The 18,086-nt window shown below is 42.8% G+C and overlaps 1 protein-coding gene across 7 annotated transcripts in view; it reads left to right on the top strand.

Annotated features, from left to right (window-relative positions):
* mast4 (microtubule associated serine/threonine kinase family member 4) overlaps nt 1-5,570 on the top strand; it is a 104,441-nt gene extending 98,871 nt beyond the window's left edge. For 6 of the 7 annotated variants that reach the window (XM_023337991.1, XM_023337985.1, XM_023337986.1 and 3 more), the window contains one exon: nt 90-5,570. In XM_023337991.1, the coding sequence (XP_023193759.1) occupies nt 90-3,541 (3,452 nt within the window). In that variant the 3' untranslated portion in view covers nt 3,542-5,570. The remainder of the gene's footprint in view (nt 1-89) is intronic. The other variant, XM_023337989.1, reaches the window with a different exon arrangement.
* Nucleotides 5,571-18,086: the final 12,516 nt, after the last annotated feature.

Below are 18,086 nucleotides of genomic sequence, written 5' to 3' on the forward strand. Positions count from 1 at the left end.
AGAGTTGATCTCAACTTTGGACAAACAGATGACCTGTGTATGCCTTTCATTTACTGATGCGTACCGTGACTTGTGCTTGTGAATTCCAGGGGGCAACTCCTCCCAGAGCAGCTCTCCCAGCTCCAGCACTCCAAACTCCCCTGCCGGCTCCGGCCACATCCGTCCCAGCACGCTGTACGGCCTCGGCCCGAAGCTGCCGAGTCAGCGGCTCCGACAGGGGCGTCGAAAGTCTGCCGGCAGCATCCCCCTCTCTCCTTTGGCCCGTACGCCTTCACCCACTCCGCAGCCAACGTCTCCCCAGCGCTCGCCCTCTCCACTACTGAGCGGACATCCTGTAGCGATTTCCAAGGCGGCGCAACCTTTCCCGGCCAAAATACACTCTCCTCCCACAATTGTCCGCCATATTGCTTGCCCTAAAAATGCCGAGCCTCCTCGCTCACCCCTGCTGAAGCGTGTTCAGTCCGAGGAGAAGCTGTCCCCATCCTACGCGGGAGAGAAGAAGCACCTTTGTACCAGAAAACACAGCTTGGAGGTCACCCAGGAGGAGATTCAGGAAGAGGAGCTGAGGGCTTCTGAAGATTACACTACCCTGCAGAGCGTGGACGAAACGGCTAGCGAGCCGTTGCCCATTAATCGCCTGCGGCCCGTTGAGCAAGGCTGCTTAAAGAGGCCCGTTGGTCGTAAGGTAGGCCGACAGGAGTCTTTGGAGGAGCTTGACAAGGAGAAACTGAAATTCAAGATGGTGGTTAAAAGGCAGGACTGGTCAGAGAGGAGGGAGTCTCTGCAGAAGCAAGATGCTCTGCTTGAATCTGACTCATTGCCCCTGTGTGGTGATGAGAAGGATGAAAGTTTCCTTTTTCCAAACCAGAGCAAACCCCAGAGCAGCCCAGAGTCTGGTCTGGAGATCAAAGCTGCAAGCACAACGCTCAAAGATGTCCTCTACAAAAAACTGTCCACACGGGTCTCTGAGGGATTCGCCGAAGCGTCCGGTGCCAGCTGTGAAGCTGAAGGAAGCACCCGCTCATCTCCCTTCACTCCCCACGCGGAGTGGCAGCTCACTCGGCACGGGAAAGACACGCCGAAGCCCGACAGATTGGACTTCAAAGCTCCAAGCATAGAGTTCACCAGGAAGAGGCTGTCGTTTGAAGACAGAGAGGATTGCTTGTGTCGGCTGTCGTCCGGCCTCCATGAGAACCTTCACTTTGGCTCCATGAGGTCCAAGAGCCTCCAGCTGGACACGGTCGTGTCTCATGACCACATGAAGAGCAGCGTTCACTCAAATCCTGAAGGTCTAACCCCCAAGCTTTACTCGGGGAGGGAAGGGAGTGCTGTGGAGAAACTCCAGCTCATTTCCTCTGCTGAGTCTGCGCTGAGGAAGACTTCATCCGAGTACAAACTCGAGGGACGCCACGTCTCCTCGCTTAAGCCCCTGGAGGGGACTCTGGACATTGCTCTGCTTTCAGGGCCGAGGGTTTCCAAAACCGAAAGCTGCCTGTCCAAAATTACAGACCACACAAGCGACACTCTCTCTCTGAGTCCATCGGTACGCCTCAAAAGTCCAACTGATAGACACATCACCGTCCCTCAACTGAAGGCCGATAAGGTGAAAACTTCTCTGACATGTTTGCCAAGTAATGAAGTTGTCTTGCCTGTAACCAGCGCCGTTGTCTCCAAAGAGCAGGCAAATACTGCAGCAGCAGACATTAAAATTGCTTCAATCGTTGATAAGACACAAGACAGACACAGAGACTCTTTAAAGCCTTCAGGAGTCAAACAAGATGGCCGTGCCGGTGTAAAGGCCTCCTCTTCTTTAGTCCATGACCTCAGAGGCCCCAGACACACCTCCCACTTCTCCTCCAGTGGGAAAACACCCTCCATACGAGAAGTGAGCAACGAAGATCAGGAGGACGAAGCAGAGCAAGAGGACGTTTTGCCAAACACCGCATCACCAAATCAAAACGGGTCAGAAACGGTGGCATCTTTGAGTTCAGCGAGGCTGGAGGTAAACAGCACAACTCCTTCAGATGTTGAGGTGGCTGGTAATGAAAGGCCACGAAGGCAGAGCACAGACTCTGGTTTGGATACGGGTAAGCATCTGAGTGCTGAGAAACCAATATCCGCTGTTAGCTCGGGGCAAGTACAGAACGTCCCCGCTCCTGAGCTCACTCCAGAGAATGTGTTTTCTAAACAGCAGCCACTCAACATCTGCTCCTCAGACGCACAGGCAAGAGTTCCTGTCACAACATCAGCATCATCTTCCGAGGGTGATGATAAATCCAACTGTTTAAATCCTGAAGTCACCTGCGGAACATCTGTTGGTGAAGATGTGGCGCTGTCTAGCAGAGGAACGAACAGAACGAGCTCTGAAATCAATACCGGTGCCTCCAAAACGGAGCAAATCACAAACACTTCCTTCAATCTTGCAACGAAAGAGAACATAAATGTGAACAGAAAAACTAACTCCACACCTGCGGATGACTCACAGGACATGTTCCTGAAGAAACAACTTCCTACAATCTCGTCAAAGAACTCTGTGTGTTTGAAAGATGTTGGGCAATCCTCTAAACTCTGTCCAGCTGAAAAAGCACAGCACAAACCATCGGATTCAGAGTTCAAGAAGGGAGCAAAGGAAAACACTGCGGTCCAGCCTGCGAAACTCAAAGTTTCACCTCCGAATGAAAATGCTTCGAGTCCTAAAGGTAAATCGAGGCCTGAACCCCAAACTGAAGGTTTTGCATCTGTGAAGAATTCAAATCTACCTGAAGTAAAGTCTCACATCACAACTCCTCCAATCCCAAGCACAAAACACCCTAAGGAATCTGGAGCCACTACTACAAATGTTCAAGCAACTAAGGACATTAAACGTGGAGAGGTGTCATTGTCCGTCGGGTGTGGCATGAAGCTGGAAGAACCACCGCAGCCAACACAGTCACCCAAGCAAAAGGTGACCCAACCTAATGCTTCTTTTACCATAAAAGATAGCCCAGACACAAAGTCAAAACCCCTGCCTCCTAAAACCGCATCGTCAATTCCTCTAATCAAACAAAATCTGGATGCAAAACCAAAAGATCGTTCACCCAAAAACCAACCTCACCCTGATTCTAAACCAAAAGATAGAATCTTGCCTCTCCCTTCGCTTCAGCAGTCGCCCGAGGTTAGCCCTCCTCCCAATCCTCCACCGGTACTGCCAAAGCCTGCAGTGAAAAAGGACACGTACTTGCCGAGCCAAGGAGACGCCTTAGACAAGGTCAGGTGCGAGTCTGTGGTCAAGGGGTCTAAGGACGCGCTCAAACAAGACGGTCACAAGCCTCCAGACGCACAAAACACAACCCCACTTGACAAGCAGCTCTCGTCTGGCCGGAAGGAGCAGGCGGACAGGAAGAAAAAAGACGCCGTTCCAGAGGTCACGTCTGCGCAGAAAACTACAAAAAGGGACGCATCCCGGGCTTCCCCCTCAACGCTCAAAGAGACTTCAGATAAGGACGGTAGCAGGTGCAAGCAGCAGAAGGATTTACCCCGTAACTGCAGTAACAAGAAGTAAAAACACAAAGGAAGTTCAAATGATTTGTCAGCATCATCATGCCTTCTTTTTTTCTCTTTTTTTTGGTGGGGAAGGACAGAAGGGGTTTACTTGAGGACCGGCCAAGCTGTTACATGCCGATTCAGGTGTTGGCGTCTCTTAATTTGCTGATGACGTTGGTGTTTTTCTCTCAAGTCAAATGAATGTGTGAAGGTTTGTTTGTTTTCCTCACCAAAGGCTTTGTGCAATCAGTACGTCAGAGGCTGTAATGTGGTGAAGAGTCAGTGCCATAAAAGATTTCGAATTGCACTTTTACTTGTGGACTGGGAGGACCCGATGCCAAGGTCTTTTTAATGCAGTAGACCACATGATTTTACTAAGTAGTTTAGCTACCGGCGTTTGTTTTGTTTTTTTCCTGCCTGGTATGATCCGCCTGATTCAAGTTTGTCGATAAGTGGGTGCTTGTTCACCTACAACATTAACATACAGAATCATGTTCTGGTTCTTAGTGAAGGGGCCTTAGACATGTGGGGAAATAAAACCTCTTGCTGTTCTTAGCAAGGAGTTGCTTATTCACATTCCTTTGACATCTGTACATATATAGTTCTGATTTTTATGCAATATGGTGTAAATAAGATACTGTAAAACTGGGGTGGGGGGGGGAAACATGGACTTACAATGATTGTTTGTATTATATGTAAAGATTTTGCCGTGTCTCGTTTGTATTACTCGACATGAAGACGTTCTGCTCTGTGGTCTGAAGTCTCGTCCTCTCTGACGCCTATCGTGTTCCAAAACTGACTTGAAGAGGGACAAAGTTTGAGGAGCTAAACTGGGCTATTTCTTTTAAATGTAGCATTATAAATTACTACAAATATATATGAAACTGTGAGGGCTATCAGCGTTTCCTAAGAATGTCTCTATCGTTCGTTTGGCGTGTTTGCAGGCTAGCTTGCGGTTTTGAAGAATGCTAAGCGATTGTTCGATTTGAAGGAATAAACGAGCGCTTCTGTTGAGTTGAAGTCCTTTTGGGGGGGTTTTCATGTCGAGGACTTCTGCTCGATCACACGAGGAATGTGCCATCTTAAAGGGTCGGTGTTCAACTGTTTCACTGTCGGGGTGTCTGTGCTGTCTTCAGTCAACCTTAAGCTTCACCTTAACGTAGCAAAAGAGTGTTAGCATTAGTTTATGTCCATGGCGTGCAAATACTCTGTACCACACCTACAGGCTGTCATGTATCCTTATTCACTCTTTGACTATTCATGGCGTTGGATTGCAAACCCTGTAGAAAATTAGCAGAAATTAGCGTAGGACATTATTTTTAGCAGTATATACTGTTTTATTGGGGGTTTTTTTAAATCTCTACTACTCGTATAAAACCTATAAATTAATCTTGGCACAACGCATATCTAAATGTTCCACACCGTCTCCAATAATTATGAATTGACTTTAGGGATGCTATCGTGAACCAATCGGATGTTTTCCTCGCATTAGATATCGTAAAGCTGTTATTGTAAGAAGCTGCACCTTAAATGTTTGTTCACTGAGTCGATATAAATTAGGAGCTAAAAGTAGAGCCGACACCTCATTTTCATCCCCCCCACCCCCACCCCCGTTTATGTTCCCAAGGCGACGGACGTCTAAAAGCACATTCAGTGTTTGTTTACAAAGCCTCATGGATGTATATTTTGTATATTGTTAATTTGCCAAATCTGTATTCTGTGTCTCAGATGATGTTGCTGATAGCCATGTGAGACCTTTGCTCCCCTGCCAGCAGGATATTCGTTTTGTGCGGTAATCAGTGTTCTTATGCGTCAAGTTCTTCTCGTCTGCTTGTCCCTCCAGGTCCCTTAGTTTCTCTGTGCGACACTGGTATTAGGTGAACTCGCCCTCTATGGTTTGTCTTTTAGAAAACGTGCAATAAAAGTGTTTTTGTGTTTTTGTATCTTGCCCAAGAAAAGCTCTGTGGATGTCATAGATGTTGTATATTAACAGATATTTATACTTCTAATGTTGCGTAATACTGAAAATAAAATGAGATTCTAAATGATCCGTTTTGTCTCCATCTGGTTTTCTTATGTGTGCCGATTTCTGTAAAGACGCATGTTTTGCTTACTTTTATGAGGAACTTAAGTGAAAAGGCAAAGTCGACACTTATCCAAGACGCATTAAATATCCTCAGTATGAGTTTAGAAAGTTGTTCCCTAAGCGGTGCAAAAGAAGTATCTTTGTTTGTCTTGATCACAGAAACATGCGATTAAAAGCTGAATTTATTAGTCCACTTTAATTCAGTTATAAATTAATTGGGGGGAGCAAAAACATTTTTTGAAGACCCATTTTCTGAGTCTAACATAAAAATGCTTTTGACTTGAATCTCATTTTTCGAGTCATTTGCAAGTATAAAAGTCTAGATTATGTGTTTTTTTAAAAATTAGTTTTTTCTTGGCCCGCATGAAAAATTTTTTTTGGTGGAGAGCAAAGAAAATGTGATCTAATATGAAATATATTTCAACAACCTTTAGAGTGAAGAGTGTTTTTTTTTGTTTTTGCTTAGAGCAAGTAAAAAAAAAAAAAAACAATTTCTGTTATGGCGTTTAAGCCTTTTTTTCCTTTTCATCCAACATACAAAAAAAAGATTTAAACAAACAAACAAAAAAACATCTTTGGGGATTTTTCCAAGTATTGTTTTTGTGTGTGTATGTGTTTCGGCCTCAAAGGGAAATAGGAAAAATATTTTCTCTCATTTTTACTAAGTGTCTTTTTCTTCTCTGAAGAAACTTGGTTTTATCCCAAGACTTGTCGTCTGTTTTTTCTTTTATTGACCCATGAAGGGTCATTTTTAAACACAACTTTGTCCTCGTTTTTTTATTATTATTATTTAATTTTTTTTTGCCACCACACTTTTTATTTTACACCCTAACTGAATAAAAAGAGACGTTTTTGTCTAATTTAAAGTCACACAGTGGTTCACATTTCAGCTCTATGTGAACCAATAGTTGCTGTTCCGTGTTGGTGTCTCATCCTAACACGCATGTCATGTATCCCATCAGCCCACACTTCCTGTTTCAACCGAGGGGATTTATTTCATCCAACAACTGTACCAAAGCGTTTAAATCCAGTAAAGCTGCAATACATAAATGGGTCAAACGATACTGCAGTACCAGTAGGGGGCAGTATCTCTCTACTCCTGTGCCAGGGCGGGTGAAGTTAAAGTAGGTCTCCTGTTATGCAACATGTGCAGAGTGAAGCTGCAGGGAAACTGAGGTGTTATAACGCAGCACATTTCCAGCAGCTTGTTTCACTCATTTCTCAAACTGTATGCAGTACAAAAAAATGACATGAAGTCCCACAATCCCATGTTTTAATGTCAAATGTAATATGTTATAACAGAGTAAGTTTACCTTATTAAGCCTTTCTCAGGGGGGGAAATGAGGAAAAAAAAATATCACATGATGTCACCATTATACCCACACCTCCATCACAAAGCAGTATGCCTCGCTCAGCAATGTCCTCGCGTCTGTTTCGTTGCGGCCTTCTGTCTTCAGAGGAGCGCTGTCAGTAAATCAAAGTTAGCGTTGTTCATTAATCAGCATGTGCCGATACAGAGAACGTCTCCCCGGCTTCCTCCCCCCCCCCCCCCCCCCCCCCCCTTGACACTTGCAGAAAGCAAAGCGAACGTCGTTCTATCCCCATCAGGCAGACTTCTTACTCCGGCGGCCATCTTTTATTCTCCTAAATCTGCGAAAGCAACCTCGGATCTCCGCGCCGCGTTTCATCTCTTCGTCGGTTCTCGCTGCCACTTTAGAGGAAAGAAATGATCAATTATTCAGCCGATGGTCGTCATAAGCCCGAACCGGCGAGTGGTGGAAGGTTCCCGATCCGGTTCCCGAAAGCGGATCGATACTGATGATGTGACGTCACAGCGCGCGTTGGTATTGATACGGCGGGGTGTGAACACGGGGCTGGGGGGATACTCAAGTCTGTTTGCACACACAGAATCAGATGCATCATAAAGGGTAAAACAGAAAGGAAGTCTGGAGGTAAAAGCTTGTAGCAGTCATTACTCTGATGTGAGCCCACTGCCACAGATGAACCCTACCACTGTGACTCTGCTTTACGCTCTCCCTGTAAGGAGGACTCTCTCTTTTGCCTATGCTTGCAATATGCAAAAGAAACTGCAGTAGGAAAAATACGGCAAAAAAAAATCCACTTTTCATAAAAACATGTCCCGGTGCATCTCTGTCAGCTTTGCGTTATCTAGAGACTGAAATGTTCCACATTCTTTTGCAAAAAAAGAGCTTCTACGGAGCTCAGTCCGGGCTGGATTTAGTTGGAACGCTTTCCCAATATTTTCCCAGATGTTCTACTATGTTCACAGCTGGATGCTGAGTGAACACGCGTGATGGACGTCGTCAACGTTGTCAGTTGTTGTATTGTTTAATGGGAGCACGCAAAACACAAAAACCAGAACTCGGTGTCGCCACACGCTGAGTGTTTACATGTAGTCCACTGTTTACACGGGTTAGATTAGGACACGCCCTCCGACCAGAACACGAGGTTCCCAGCCACACCTAATACCCTGATGACTTCACTTTTTGATACTTTTACGCTTTGCCATCTTAACCACAAGCACGCATGCAAACAATGTGATGAAAAAACCTCGAGGTGTTAGTGCTAAGCGTATAAAAACTGTGACACATCATTGGATTGTCTCAGACCACAAGAACAGTTCTCAGAGTCGTTTCATCTGGCAGAGGCCGTTTCTGTTCTTACTTTGGCTGCACTGCAGGAACTGATTGCAGGAACCAGATGAGCGCAAAACCTAGAGCCTCTCGTTTTGTTTCGGAAGAAATTTACAAAACGGTGTCATACGCCAGTCCACAATGCCATTATTCCAAACAGAAAGATCATTTTTTTAAAGTTTGAAAATGGACATGGAGACGCATTTTATTTTTGGAGACTGTGAAGTACGGCGGGAGGTGACTTTGCTGCAGGAGGAATTGGTGCTCTTCACAAAATAGATGGTATTATGAGGGAACAACATTATGCGGAAATATCGAAGCGATAAAGTCGAACCTTTAGCTCGAATGGACGTTTTAAATGGGAAATGAGCCCAAACTCGACATGTTTAATGAGAACAAAGGGGAAGTTTTAGAGTGGTCATCTCACATGTCTGATCTTAGTTCGGCTAAAAGCCAAGTGTGAGCAAGGGAGCCTGTAAACCTGACCCAGTTAAACCAATGAGTCAAAATCGTAGCAAACTGCATTAAGAAGCTTAAGGAATGATAGCCAAAAACATTTTGATGTTGTTTCAACTGTACATATGAAAATCCTTTGGCAATAAGTGTACATTTTTCAGTATATATTAAACTATTACAGTTTTTATTTATTTATTTTTTGCTTAATAGTGGTGTGGCTTCCAAAACAAGTAAAGTTGATATTTCTTGGTCGCCCCCTACTGGTGTGGAGGCTTGCTGCTCAACACAATCTGAGCAAAAGATGGAAAAATAACCAAAACAAGTTAAGTTGATATTTCTTAGGCGCCCCCTACTGGTGTGGAGGTCTGCTGCTTACGTTGCTTGTGCGTTGGGCTGGGTTTGTATGCAGTCCTGACTGGATGTAGAGATTTTAAAAACAAACTCATGTGAAGTGGCACAAAGGTGAAAGTTCATAAAGTCAGCCTGCTTCTGTCTCTAGGGGATAAGATGTTTGGATAATGCTCCTAAATAACACTTTGGATCTGTTGTTGGATATAAGTTAAAAGGGGGGAACATTCGCAAACTTTTTTCCCCCCCACTCTTACTGCAACTAAAGAACAGTGAGGTGAAAAAGGCGAGTGAGAGTCGTACAAACAGAGACGGTGAAAACAGCGGTGGGAAGGAAGACTCCCTGTTCCCGTGCACTCCTCCTGCAATCGGAGACGCGCAGATAAATCCACTCTGGCCTGTATTAACTTTGCTGCTGGAATTTGTTTGAGTACATTCTGTGACTTGGGGAGAAGCCAAAAACTCCAGCCCTGCTCTCATATCTCATGTTGCAAGCGATGGCTGCCGGCCGAGCGCGAGCCCACAGCCGCCGGGCTCGTCGTGCGCGCGGGACGTGGAGGAGGAGGAGGAGGGGCGCGCGCTTTCTGTAGGAGTTTGTCGGCTCTCGCGCTCGAAAAATAATGAACAAAACTTATGATGTACTTCCGTTTGCACTGCTTTTGCAGTTCCAGAGCTCTGTTTGCCTTTTAACGGGTCATTTACTCCAGTTTCTGCCGCACTGAATTCCACTCTCTTGACTGCGCTCATTGAAGCTCGTGCGGTCCCGCGGATTTCATGTACGTTTTTCAGGAACGTGGTAAACATCCTTTATGATTATGCGATAAAACTCCTCTGCACGTCCCGTGCCCAGCCTGCATGTCATGCGATCTATGTCTGTGTACTTTCTGAAACATATTTCGGTTTGTTGATCCAGTCCTTTTGTGCATGGTGGTGCAATTTAAACATGGAAAAATAAAGTGTTTGTGTGTGTTTGTATACGCGCGTGTGTGTGTGTGTGGGGGGGGGGGTGACCGGTTGAAAGTGGGCGAGCAAGCGCAAGAGTCAACATCGCGCAGGGTATAAACCGGGTGGGAGACCAATAAAAGGCCGTTTTATTTTCAGAAATCGTGGAAGTGCAAGTGTTGCAACAATTAGAGACGTAAAAACCTGATTCTCATGCAACTCAGGTTTAATTGGAAGCCTCTCGAGGTGCGTGTGTGGCACAAACAAAATGAGCACAATGACTAAAACCATCACGGCCTGTGCGGTGAAATGGGAGGATGAGGTTGGAGTCGATGATATTGTGGTTCCTTTTAGTCGATTCGAGATGCTAAGACGAGCTAAGAGCCCAGACACACAGTGTCGTTTCTGCACGCTCTTATATTCCCCATTGATTTCATGTCGGTGTTTAAACGGGGAGATGATGTCTGCGTGCGTGCGTGCGTGCGTGTGTGTGTGTGTGTGTGTGTGTGTGTGTGTTTCTTTCGGGGCGTGGTGCTCGATATGTAGAAGGAAATTAGCAACATATGAATTAAATTAGTGGCTCGGCTATGGTATAACTGGAGGGGTGGAGCGTTCATGGTCACTGATTTTAATTTTCAGCACTTCGTTTTACATTTACACTTTTAAAAGTAGGGTGTGTGGGCGTGGGGGAGGGGGGGGTGTGTGTGTGCGTGTGTGCGTGATACGACGGCACATACAAAGAAACAATGAGGTGTAAACTTCCGGCTAAAAACGCAGAAATTTTGAGATTAATCTTAGACTTTTTCTGGGGAAAGAAATACTTGGAAATTTACTCAATTTTTTTGAAGGTAGCATGTTTTTTTTTTTTGTTTATTTGTTGTTTTGTTTTTTGGTGCAAGACAACCATTTTATGTATGTGTCACAACCTCTCAGTGTAATGGCTAATAAAAAGTCAACCACACTGGGAAAGTCGTATAATTAAATAGAAACGGTGTTTGTCATCAGTAAAACTCTGTTAGCTAAACTCTGGGACAAGCTAGCTGTTATTAGCATTACAAGCTAGCTTGGATAGCTATCAATGGTTTAAAATTCTAACAAAGAAGTGGCAAGTTTACTGGCTAGTGTTGTACATAAGTTACATTGAATGAACATATTAAAGAACAACATCTTAGTTTTGCTGCACTATTTTCAAAAATGTCTGCCGTTTAGGGGCTAACTTTATGCTAATAAGCTGATGCTAGTCATAAAAACGGTTCGAAAACAACAGAGTTAAGCCCTTCGCAAGATTCAGATGGTTTTTTTTATTTATTTATTTATTTATTTTATTGGCACTTAGATGTGCTCATTTCTCTGAGATTATACAACCAAGACTGAAACAATCAGCGGAAAACTCGTAAAAACACTCCAGAGAGCTGAAGGGGAACTCCAAGGAGATAAGACCTGCGAAGTGAGCCCTTTGAAACAACCTCCTCTATCTTACACTTTGGCCTGATCTCAAAGTTCACCCTGCAGGCTGAACGTTAAACCGTCACAGACCGAGCTGACAGAGCAGCAGAAGCGCAGCAAGTTTTTTGGTTCATGAGAGAAATGGTACATTCTGTTACCACAGCGCGTGTTGCCCAAGGGCAAAAAGAAAACCCGCTGTAGGACTTTATAGTGTGCATGTTTGGAAAAGTATGTATACACCAGAACCTCGGCACCAAGGCCATATGCCATTTAGATTATTTTTTTTAAATGTTATTCTATTCAGTAGAGGACAGTGGATTATTTATTACGACATTAGTCCCAATCCTGAAATTGTTGCTTAGTCTTCACTGCAAAAATCTGACCAAGTATTTTTAGTCTGGTTTCTACTGCAAATATCTTAGTTTTGTCTTATTTAAAGTGTACTAACGTGTAAATAACCATTCAGCTAGATGTAGGATCTTGTTTTAAGTAAATAATTCCTTAATTTTGATTTCTGTTTTAAGTACTAGTTCTGTTGACAAACTATTTCACTTATCACATGGGAAAAATGTCTTGTTCGAAGTGAAATACTCTGCCAATGAAAGTAGTTCATTTGATTAATATTCAGGAATTATTTAGTTCAAACAATATATCTTGCTGAAACGTGACTTATAAGTTCGTTTTGTCTTATTTGAAGTGTGCAAAGACAATTTTGCACTACAAACTAGACCAAAGATACTTGGTAGGATTTTGTGTTTTTACAGTGTTGGTTCAATTACAGTTGCTCTGTAGCAAACAGTGGATCCACCCCGCAGTCTGGAAACGTGTGATCTCAAAGAGGCCACTGACTTCTCAGAACATTTTAAGGCATTCATGACTAAGACATACACATAAAAAAAAAAAAAAGAAAAACAGACTCCCTCAGGATCTGGCCCAGTTCCTCTGCAAACTCAGAGTTTGGTATTGAGCCCAAGCAGGATTCAGCGGAACACCTGTGGTGCAGAGTACAAGTGCCAGCGGGAGATCTCGAGAGAGCGATCGATAATTTCTGGAAAGATGTGGTTGGGAAAAAAAAAAAAAGATAAAAGAGCCCTGCATGCTGAACCACAACAGCGGCAACGTTTGCTTTGTAGAGCCGCTTGTCACATTTCACCTGCACGAAAAAGACTTTTGATGGTTTTTGTCACGTACGCTGTAAGAAATGCAGTATTCTCACAGCCTTTGAGAAATCTGAAAGAGCTCTCAGTCCGGATTTGTAAATAACAACACTCAGTTCAAAGCTACACTAGCTTGGAGAAGTGGCCTAGATTAAATAGAAATATTGTGCATCCTTTTTTCATTTAAATTTCTTCATTTGTGCCAGCTATTCACTCTGAAGTATCTGATTCACAAAGCAAATAGTGCTAATATTATGCAGAAGTGTTAGCACCTGTTGGAGCAGTTTAAACATGACCTTCTTATAATAATTTGCCATAATCACAGCAAAAACCAAAGAGACGAAGGGTGAAAGAGGACCACTAATGTTACTGTGGCTTCATTCAAAACTTTATGAATATTAACTGCGTCGCTTTAGAGATGTCCGTCACTTTACTCATAAAGATGCTTTAAAGCTTTCGCTTTAATTTTTTTTATCCAATTAAAATTTCAGGATTTTGTTAGTTTTGTACATAGTGAGGTTTATCAGGGAAGTACTGCAGCTATTCAAAATTTGTACATTTTGGCATAGTGTGTCTTATTAACAATAACATGCTATAATAATGTGTGATTTCGAACACTTGCGCTTACCTTCAAATAACTTTTCATTCAAACTTTAAAGACCAAGACATGTATATGTAAAAAACCAATGTCAGTGAGGGAAGTATAAAACAAATTTGTAATATTTATTAGAAGACAAATATTCACTTTTGCTTCATATCCACTATTTTTCACCTTATTTATGAAAATGGATCCTTGTTATGCTAAATTAATAGATGCTCCTAAGTCCTTATGTTGTGAGTAGGGGTGTAATGGCAAACTATACTGGATTCACGAGAACGTGAAGTAATATTTTAGCAATGCGTTTTGAAAGCTTAATGTAAAGTGTTTTAGATTTTCAACTAAAAAAAACCCCAGTAAATTTTAACAAAAACCTATGAAGAAGATGCTAACTTTAGCATTGTTAGCTGCTAATGGCCAGCCAGTCGCTGTCTGCTTTGTTCCTTCAACACTTTTGAAGCTAGATGTTGTTGACAGGAACACTGTTCAAAATTTAAGCTTGACAGTCAAGTATTTTACGTATCATGTCCAGTACTTATAGTAATAACTTGCAGTGCTACAATGTTAGCTATGAGAAAATGAGAAGTGAGCTATTTGTGTCAGCTCATTTCACAGGTGAGGCCATTTGGTAGACGGTGTGGCTTGAGGGACACATCTCCCCTTTGTGAAGACTTTATGAATTACATAACTGCTCTTTTGCTCTAATTTAGCAGGTGCTGCTAGGATTACGTAACCCAAAACATAGCCAATCGAGTTCAGCGTAACTTGTTATCGCAAATCATTTGGTTGCGGTTTTTGTATCCCAATGACACGGAGTTCATGAGAACATATCAAGCAGAGCTGAAACGGCTTCTTTTTCTTTTCAAATCAGGTTGTTAAGATAGCCCTGCGACCTTTTGACCCCTGTCCTTCAGCTGGCCCGTCGGCACCCAGCACACAAAGCCACACGGCCGGCGAAGCATGGCTAGACGTGCCGACTCTAAACCCCAGAATGTCACCGCAAATCAAATCTTGCTTCTCTCAAATCACATGGCCTGGCTGTTAATCAGCAGTTTACACTAAAAGTTATATGTATCAGGAGGAAACAATAAAAATGCTCTGGTCCCTGTAAGCTCCTTCTCACAGGACCCATTTGATTGTGCTACTTCGTTACAAATGCATTTGCAGCATTTGTAACAAAGTAGCTACAAATGCAGTAGCTGTTTGTTAAAAACCCAAAGGTTCAGCAGCAGTTCAAACCAACAGGAATAACAAGCTGGGATTGTCTTCAGTATGATGTAATTTGTCACACATTATAAAGGAATGATAGGAGGAGTTTTATCCCGCTTATCTCTACAGCACTACTTCAGTTCATTATTGCTTAGCGAGCATGTAGCTCAACAAAGATGCGCTACAGACTGTAATTTAGTTAGTCTCAGTATGAGATAAAGCTGTTTGTTCATAAAATAAAATAAAAAATTCTATCTCACCTTGCAAGAACACATTTTCACTTCTTCAAAACCAGTAAGGTTGAATATAAGGTAGGAGATGGGCATTGGCTAACCTAACAGATATTTTCTTCAAAATGAATGTTTTGTTCCTATCCTGGTAAAAAGAAATCAGCCCAGTGTTCTACGCTTCTTTTCGTACAAAGGGTCTGGACCTTCAGCTACTGAGAAATGATTACAGTTGCCAGAGATATGGACTCTGTTGAAGTCTTAAATTTTACCCCATCGCTATCGTTTGCCCGTGAAGCTTGTAATGTGCCAATTCGACGTTATGAAGCCTACCAGAAAGTCCCTGCGCTGTAAACAACCTTCCTCCACTGTGAAGAAGGAAGTGCAGAGCCGAACAAGATGGCTGTTGATGTTAATTCAATATCTGGAGGCGTGGCCAGCACTGACTGATCGACTTTGTTTACTTACTAAGTTGCTATTGATAAAACTACAAGCAGACTACAATTCTAAAACAAACAAAAAATAAGTAAATAAAATCAACATCATCGTTCACAGCTTCTCCGTCTGTTTGCTGATTGGCCCGGTTAAAATTCTACTGGAGAAATCCAGCTCAATGGGAGAAAGCCCAGACAAAGCACTGAGGGGACATGAGAACCGAGCGGAATTGCGTAGGCTTTTCCCTGTTTTGAGAAAAAAAAAAAAGAAGTTCTGTAATACTGATGCTGCACCAGTAGGAGGTAGCGTGGAGAGACCTGTAGCAGAATTGAAACTGAAAGTTGATGACCCTGGGTAAAACCACACAGTCAAGACATGGAACAGCAGGGATCCAGCCCACTAAAAATAATTCAAGAGTGCGTCGACGACTCATCCAGGAGGTCACACCAAGAACAACATCTACTCTAAAGGCCAGCAGGCCTCGCTTGCCTCGGCTGAGGTCAACGATCAAAGACGATGGAGAAAAATGTCAGTCTGAAGGCCAGAACCACAGAGGAAAAAGAACTGAAAGGCCCACCTCACGAAAACCTCTCTATGATCCCTAAAACGTCAGTGGAAAATATTCTGTAGCAACGACAGAAAAGTGGAACTTTCTGGAAGATATGTGTCGTCTTACATCCGACTTGAAAATAACAGTTTAGGAAAAGGAAGAACAAAAAGTAAACGGACATGCAGGTATAGTGGTGGTGATGGTGTGACAGTCTGCGCCTCACCTGGACAGTCCAGCAAGAAAAAAAACCCCAAAAATGATTGTTTACAAACAGATTTTTTGTATTTTGTCACCGTCTTGATGCATGCGTAAAGTTATTCTGCAAACCTTTCAAATGGATACGGTTATATCCACTAAAAGTCTTTCTCTACATGCATCCGCAGGTCAATTCAATTCAATTTTAAAAAATGCAGAGTGAAGTGAAATGTCCAGATTTGTATCCAAATTCAATGTGATGTTAGCGGGAGTAAAAAAAGAATGCAACTTTACAAACAGCTGATTGATAATCCCTCGTCTGGCAGCAGAGAGGATGAGTGTGAAAGGTCAAGTGGTGACCCGAGCTGAGAGTCGGTGGTGAGGAAGAAATGAAAGAGGATGAAGAGGCTGATGGTTTGGTGGGGAGAGGGGGAGAGAAGATCCCTCTGTCAGACACCAAGCTGTGGTCTGGGCTCAGATGAGTGACATGACCCCAGTGTGGTCCCACACCGAGCGCATTACTGAGCGTCTGAGAGGGATTTAGAGTAGCAGGGCTTAGCACAGATCAGGCCATGGTTCCCTGCCTGAGGGAGAAACCCCCCCCAAAAAACAGGACAGGTCTGAGAGGAGCATGAAAGAAGAACTTCAAATGCCTAGATACTGTAGTAAAATATCTGGCATTATAAAGTTTTATTTGATGTGCACATATTTGAAACAAAAATGAAACGGTGTCTAGAATAATTTTTTTCCCCCCAACGTTTTCTGCCGTTACTAACCTGAACCTCAATGTATTTTAGTAAGATTTCAGGGTTTCCACCAGTGTATTCTAAGCCTGGCGGGCCACCAGGCTTTGCTTGGGCCCCCACCAGGCTAGGTTCAGGTTTTTTTTTTTTGTTGTTTTTTTTGTTTTTTTTTTTTACATATTTGCCTCTTTAAAGACTTTATAGTTGGTGTTTAGGTATTGTTAATAATGTCTTCCAATAACACGTAATTACCTAATTATATTTTCAAATTCCCTGTCAACTTTAAACATTTTTTTAAACTGAAAACCACGGTAGGCTACTGCATGACTGCCCTAGCGTTCCTAGCAAGTTTTCTGGGGGAAACACTGGATTTTATAGAATAACCAAAAATTAATGAATAAATGAAGTGTAAGAAAAATTATATATGGTTTTCAAATACGATGAACCCCCGGTAGGTTAGGTGCCACAACTGTATACAAATATCTGAAATCCACTAATATATTAGGAAATCTTATAAAAATGCTTATAACAGCCTTTTTACTGTAAACTACCAACAACTTCAAACTCTTTAATATAATTCCAGTCATCTTACAACCAAATGGCTCGCACCTATATGCAAAAGTGTAACATTTTACATTAATTTTACGACACACAGTGCAAAACAATGCATAATGTTTACGTGTTGAATGCCAGTACATCGTGTTGTTTATGCGTTGTCTGTGCGCTAATGACGGACGTTTCGCAGTAAGCACGGCGTACACTACGCATTGCGCGCATCAAAATAAACGTGAAACGTCCATGACCGGTCCATGCAACGAAACTCTCCACAGCAGGAAGTCTACGCACATGCGCACAGCGCATCTCCGCGAGACAAAGTTTTGAGATCGGGGGGAGTTTTCAGCCAATCAGCACCAAGGAAAGTGAGTGGTGCTTCTGGATTGGCTGCTTCGCGAACAACAGCCAATATCATGGCGGCTAATAAATTTTTTTTTTTCTTTTTTACGAAACACCTCAAGCTCCTTCTTCACTCGTGGCTTGTTGCTTTCTTTCTACCATGCCTTCTGGAAAGCATTCACTGGTTGCTGCTTGGTAGGTTTGCAGTTGTGTCTTTTTTAAAATATAAAATATATTTTTATATTCATTATAAAAAATATAATAAAATATATTCATTATTTATATATATATAAATAATGAGTTTAACAGTACATTACAAGCTATTGTTTTACAGCCTAACGCCGCTTTAAACTTTCTCTCCGTTCCTTCGTCTTCCTGATGCTGTTTGTTGTATCGCTGTTCTCCAACAAACCTCTGAGACCTTCACAGAGCAGCTGGATTCGTTCTGAGATAAAATAAAATAAAATATAAATACACACAGGTGGACTCTATTATGGCTTATGAAGGCAAATAGGTTAGACTGGATTATATCTCCGGGGGTATTGGAGCAAATTGGAGCTGATGGTGCCAAACAGATTTTTTTGTTTGTTTTTGTTTTTATGACGTATAATCCCAAAATAAAAA

Source organism: Xiphophorus maculatus, chromosome 8 (assembly GCF_002775205.1).
Source record: "Xiphophorus maculatus strain JP 163 A chromosome 8, X_maculatus-5.0-male, whole genome shotgun sequence".
Lineage (NCBI taxonomy): Eukaryota > Metazoa > Chordata > Actinopteri > Cyprinodontiformes > Poeciliidae > Xiphophorus > Xiphophorus maculatus.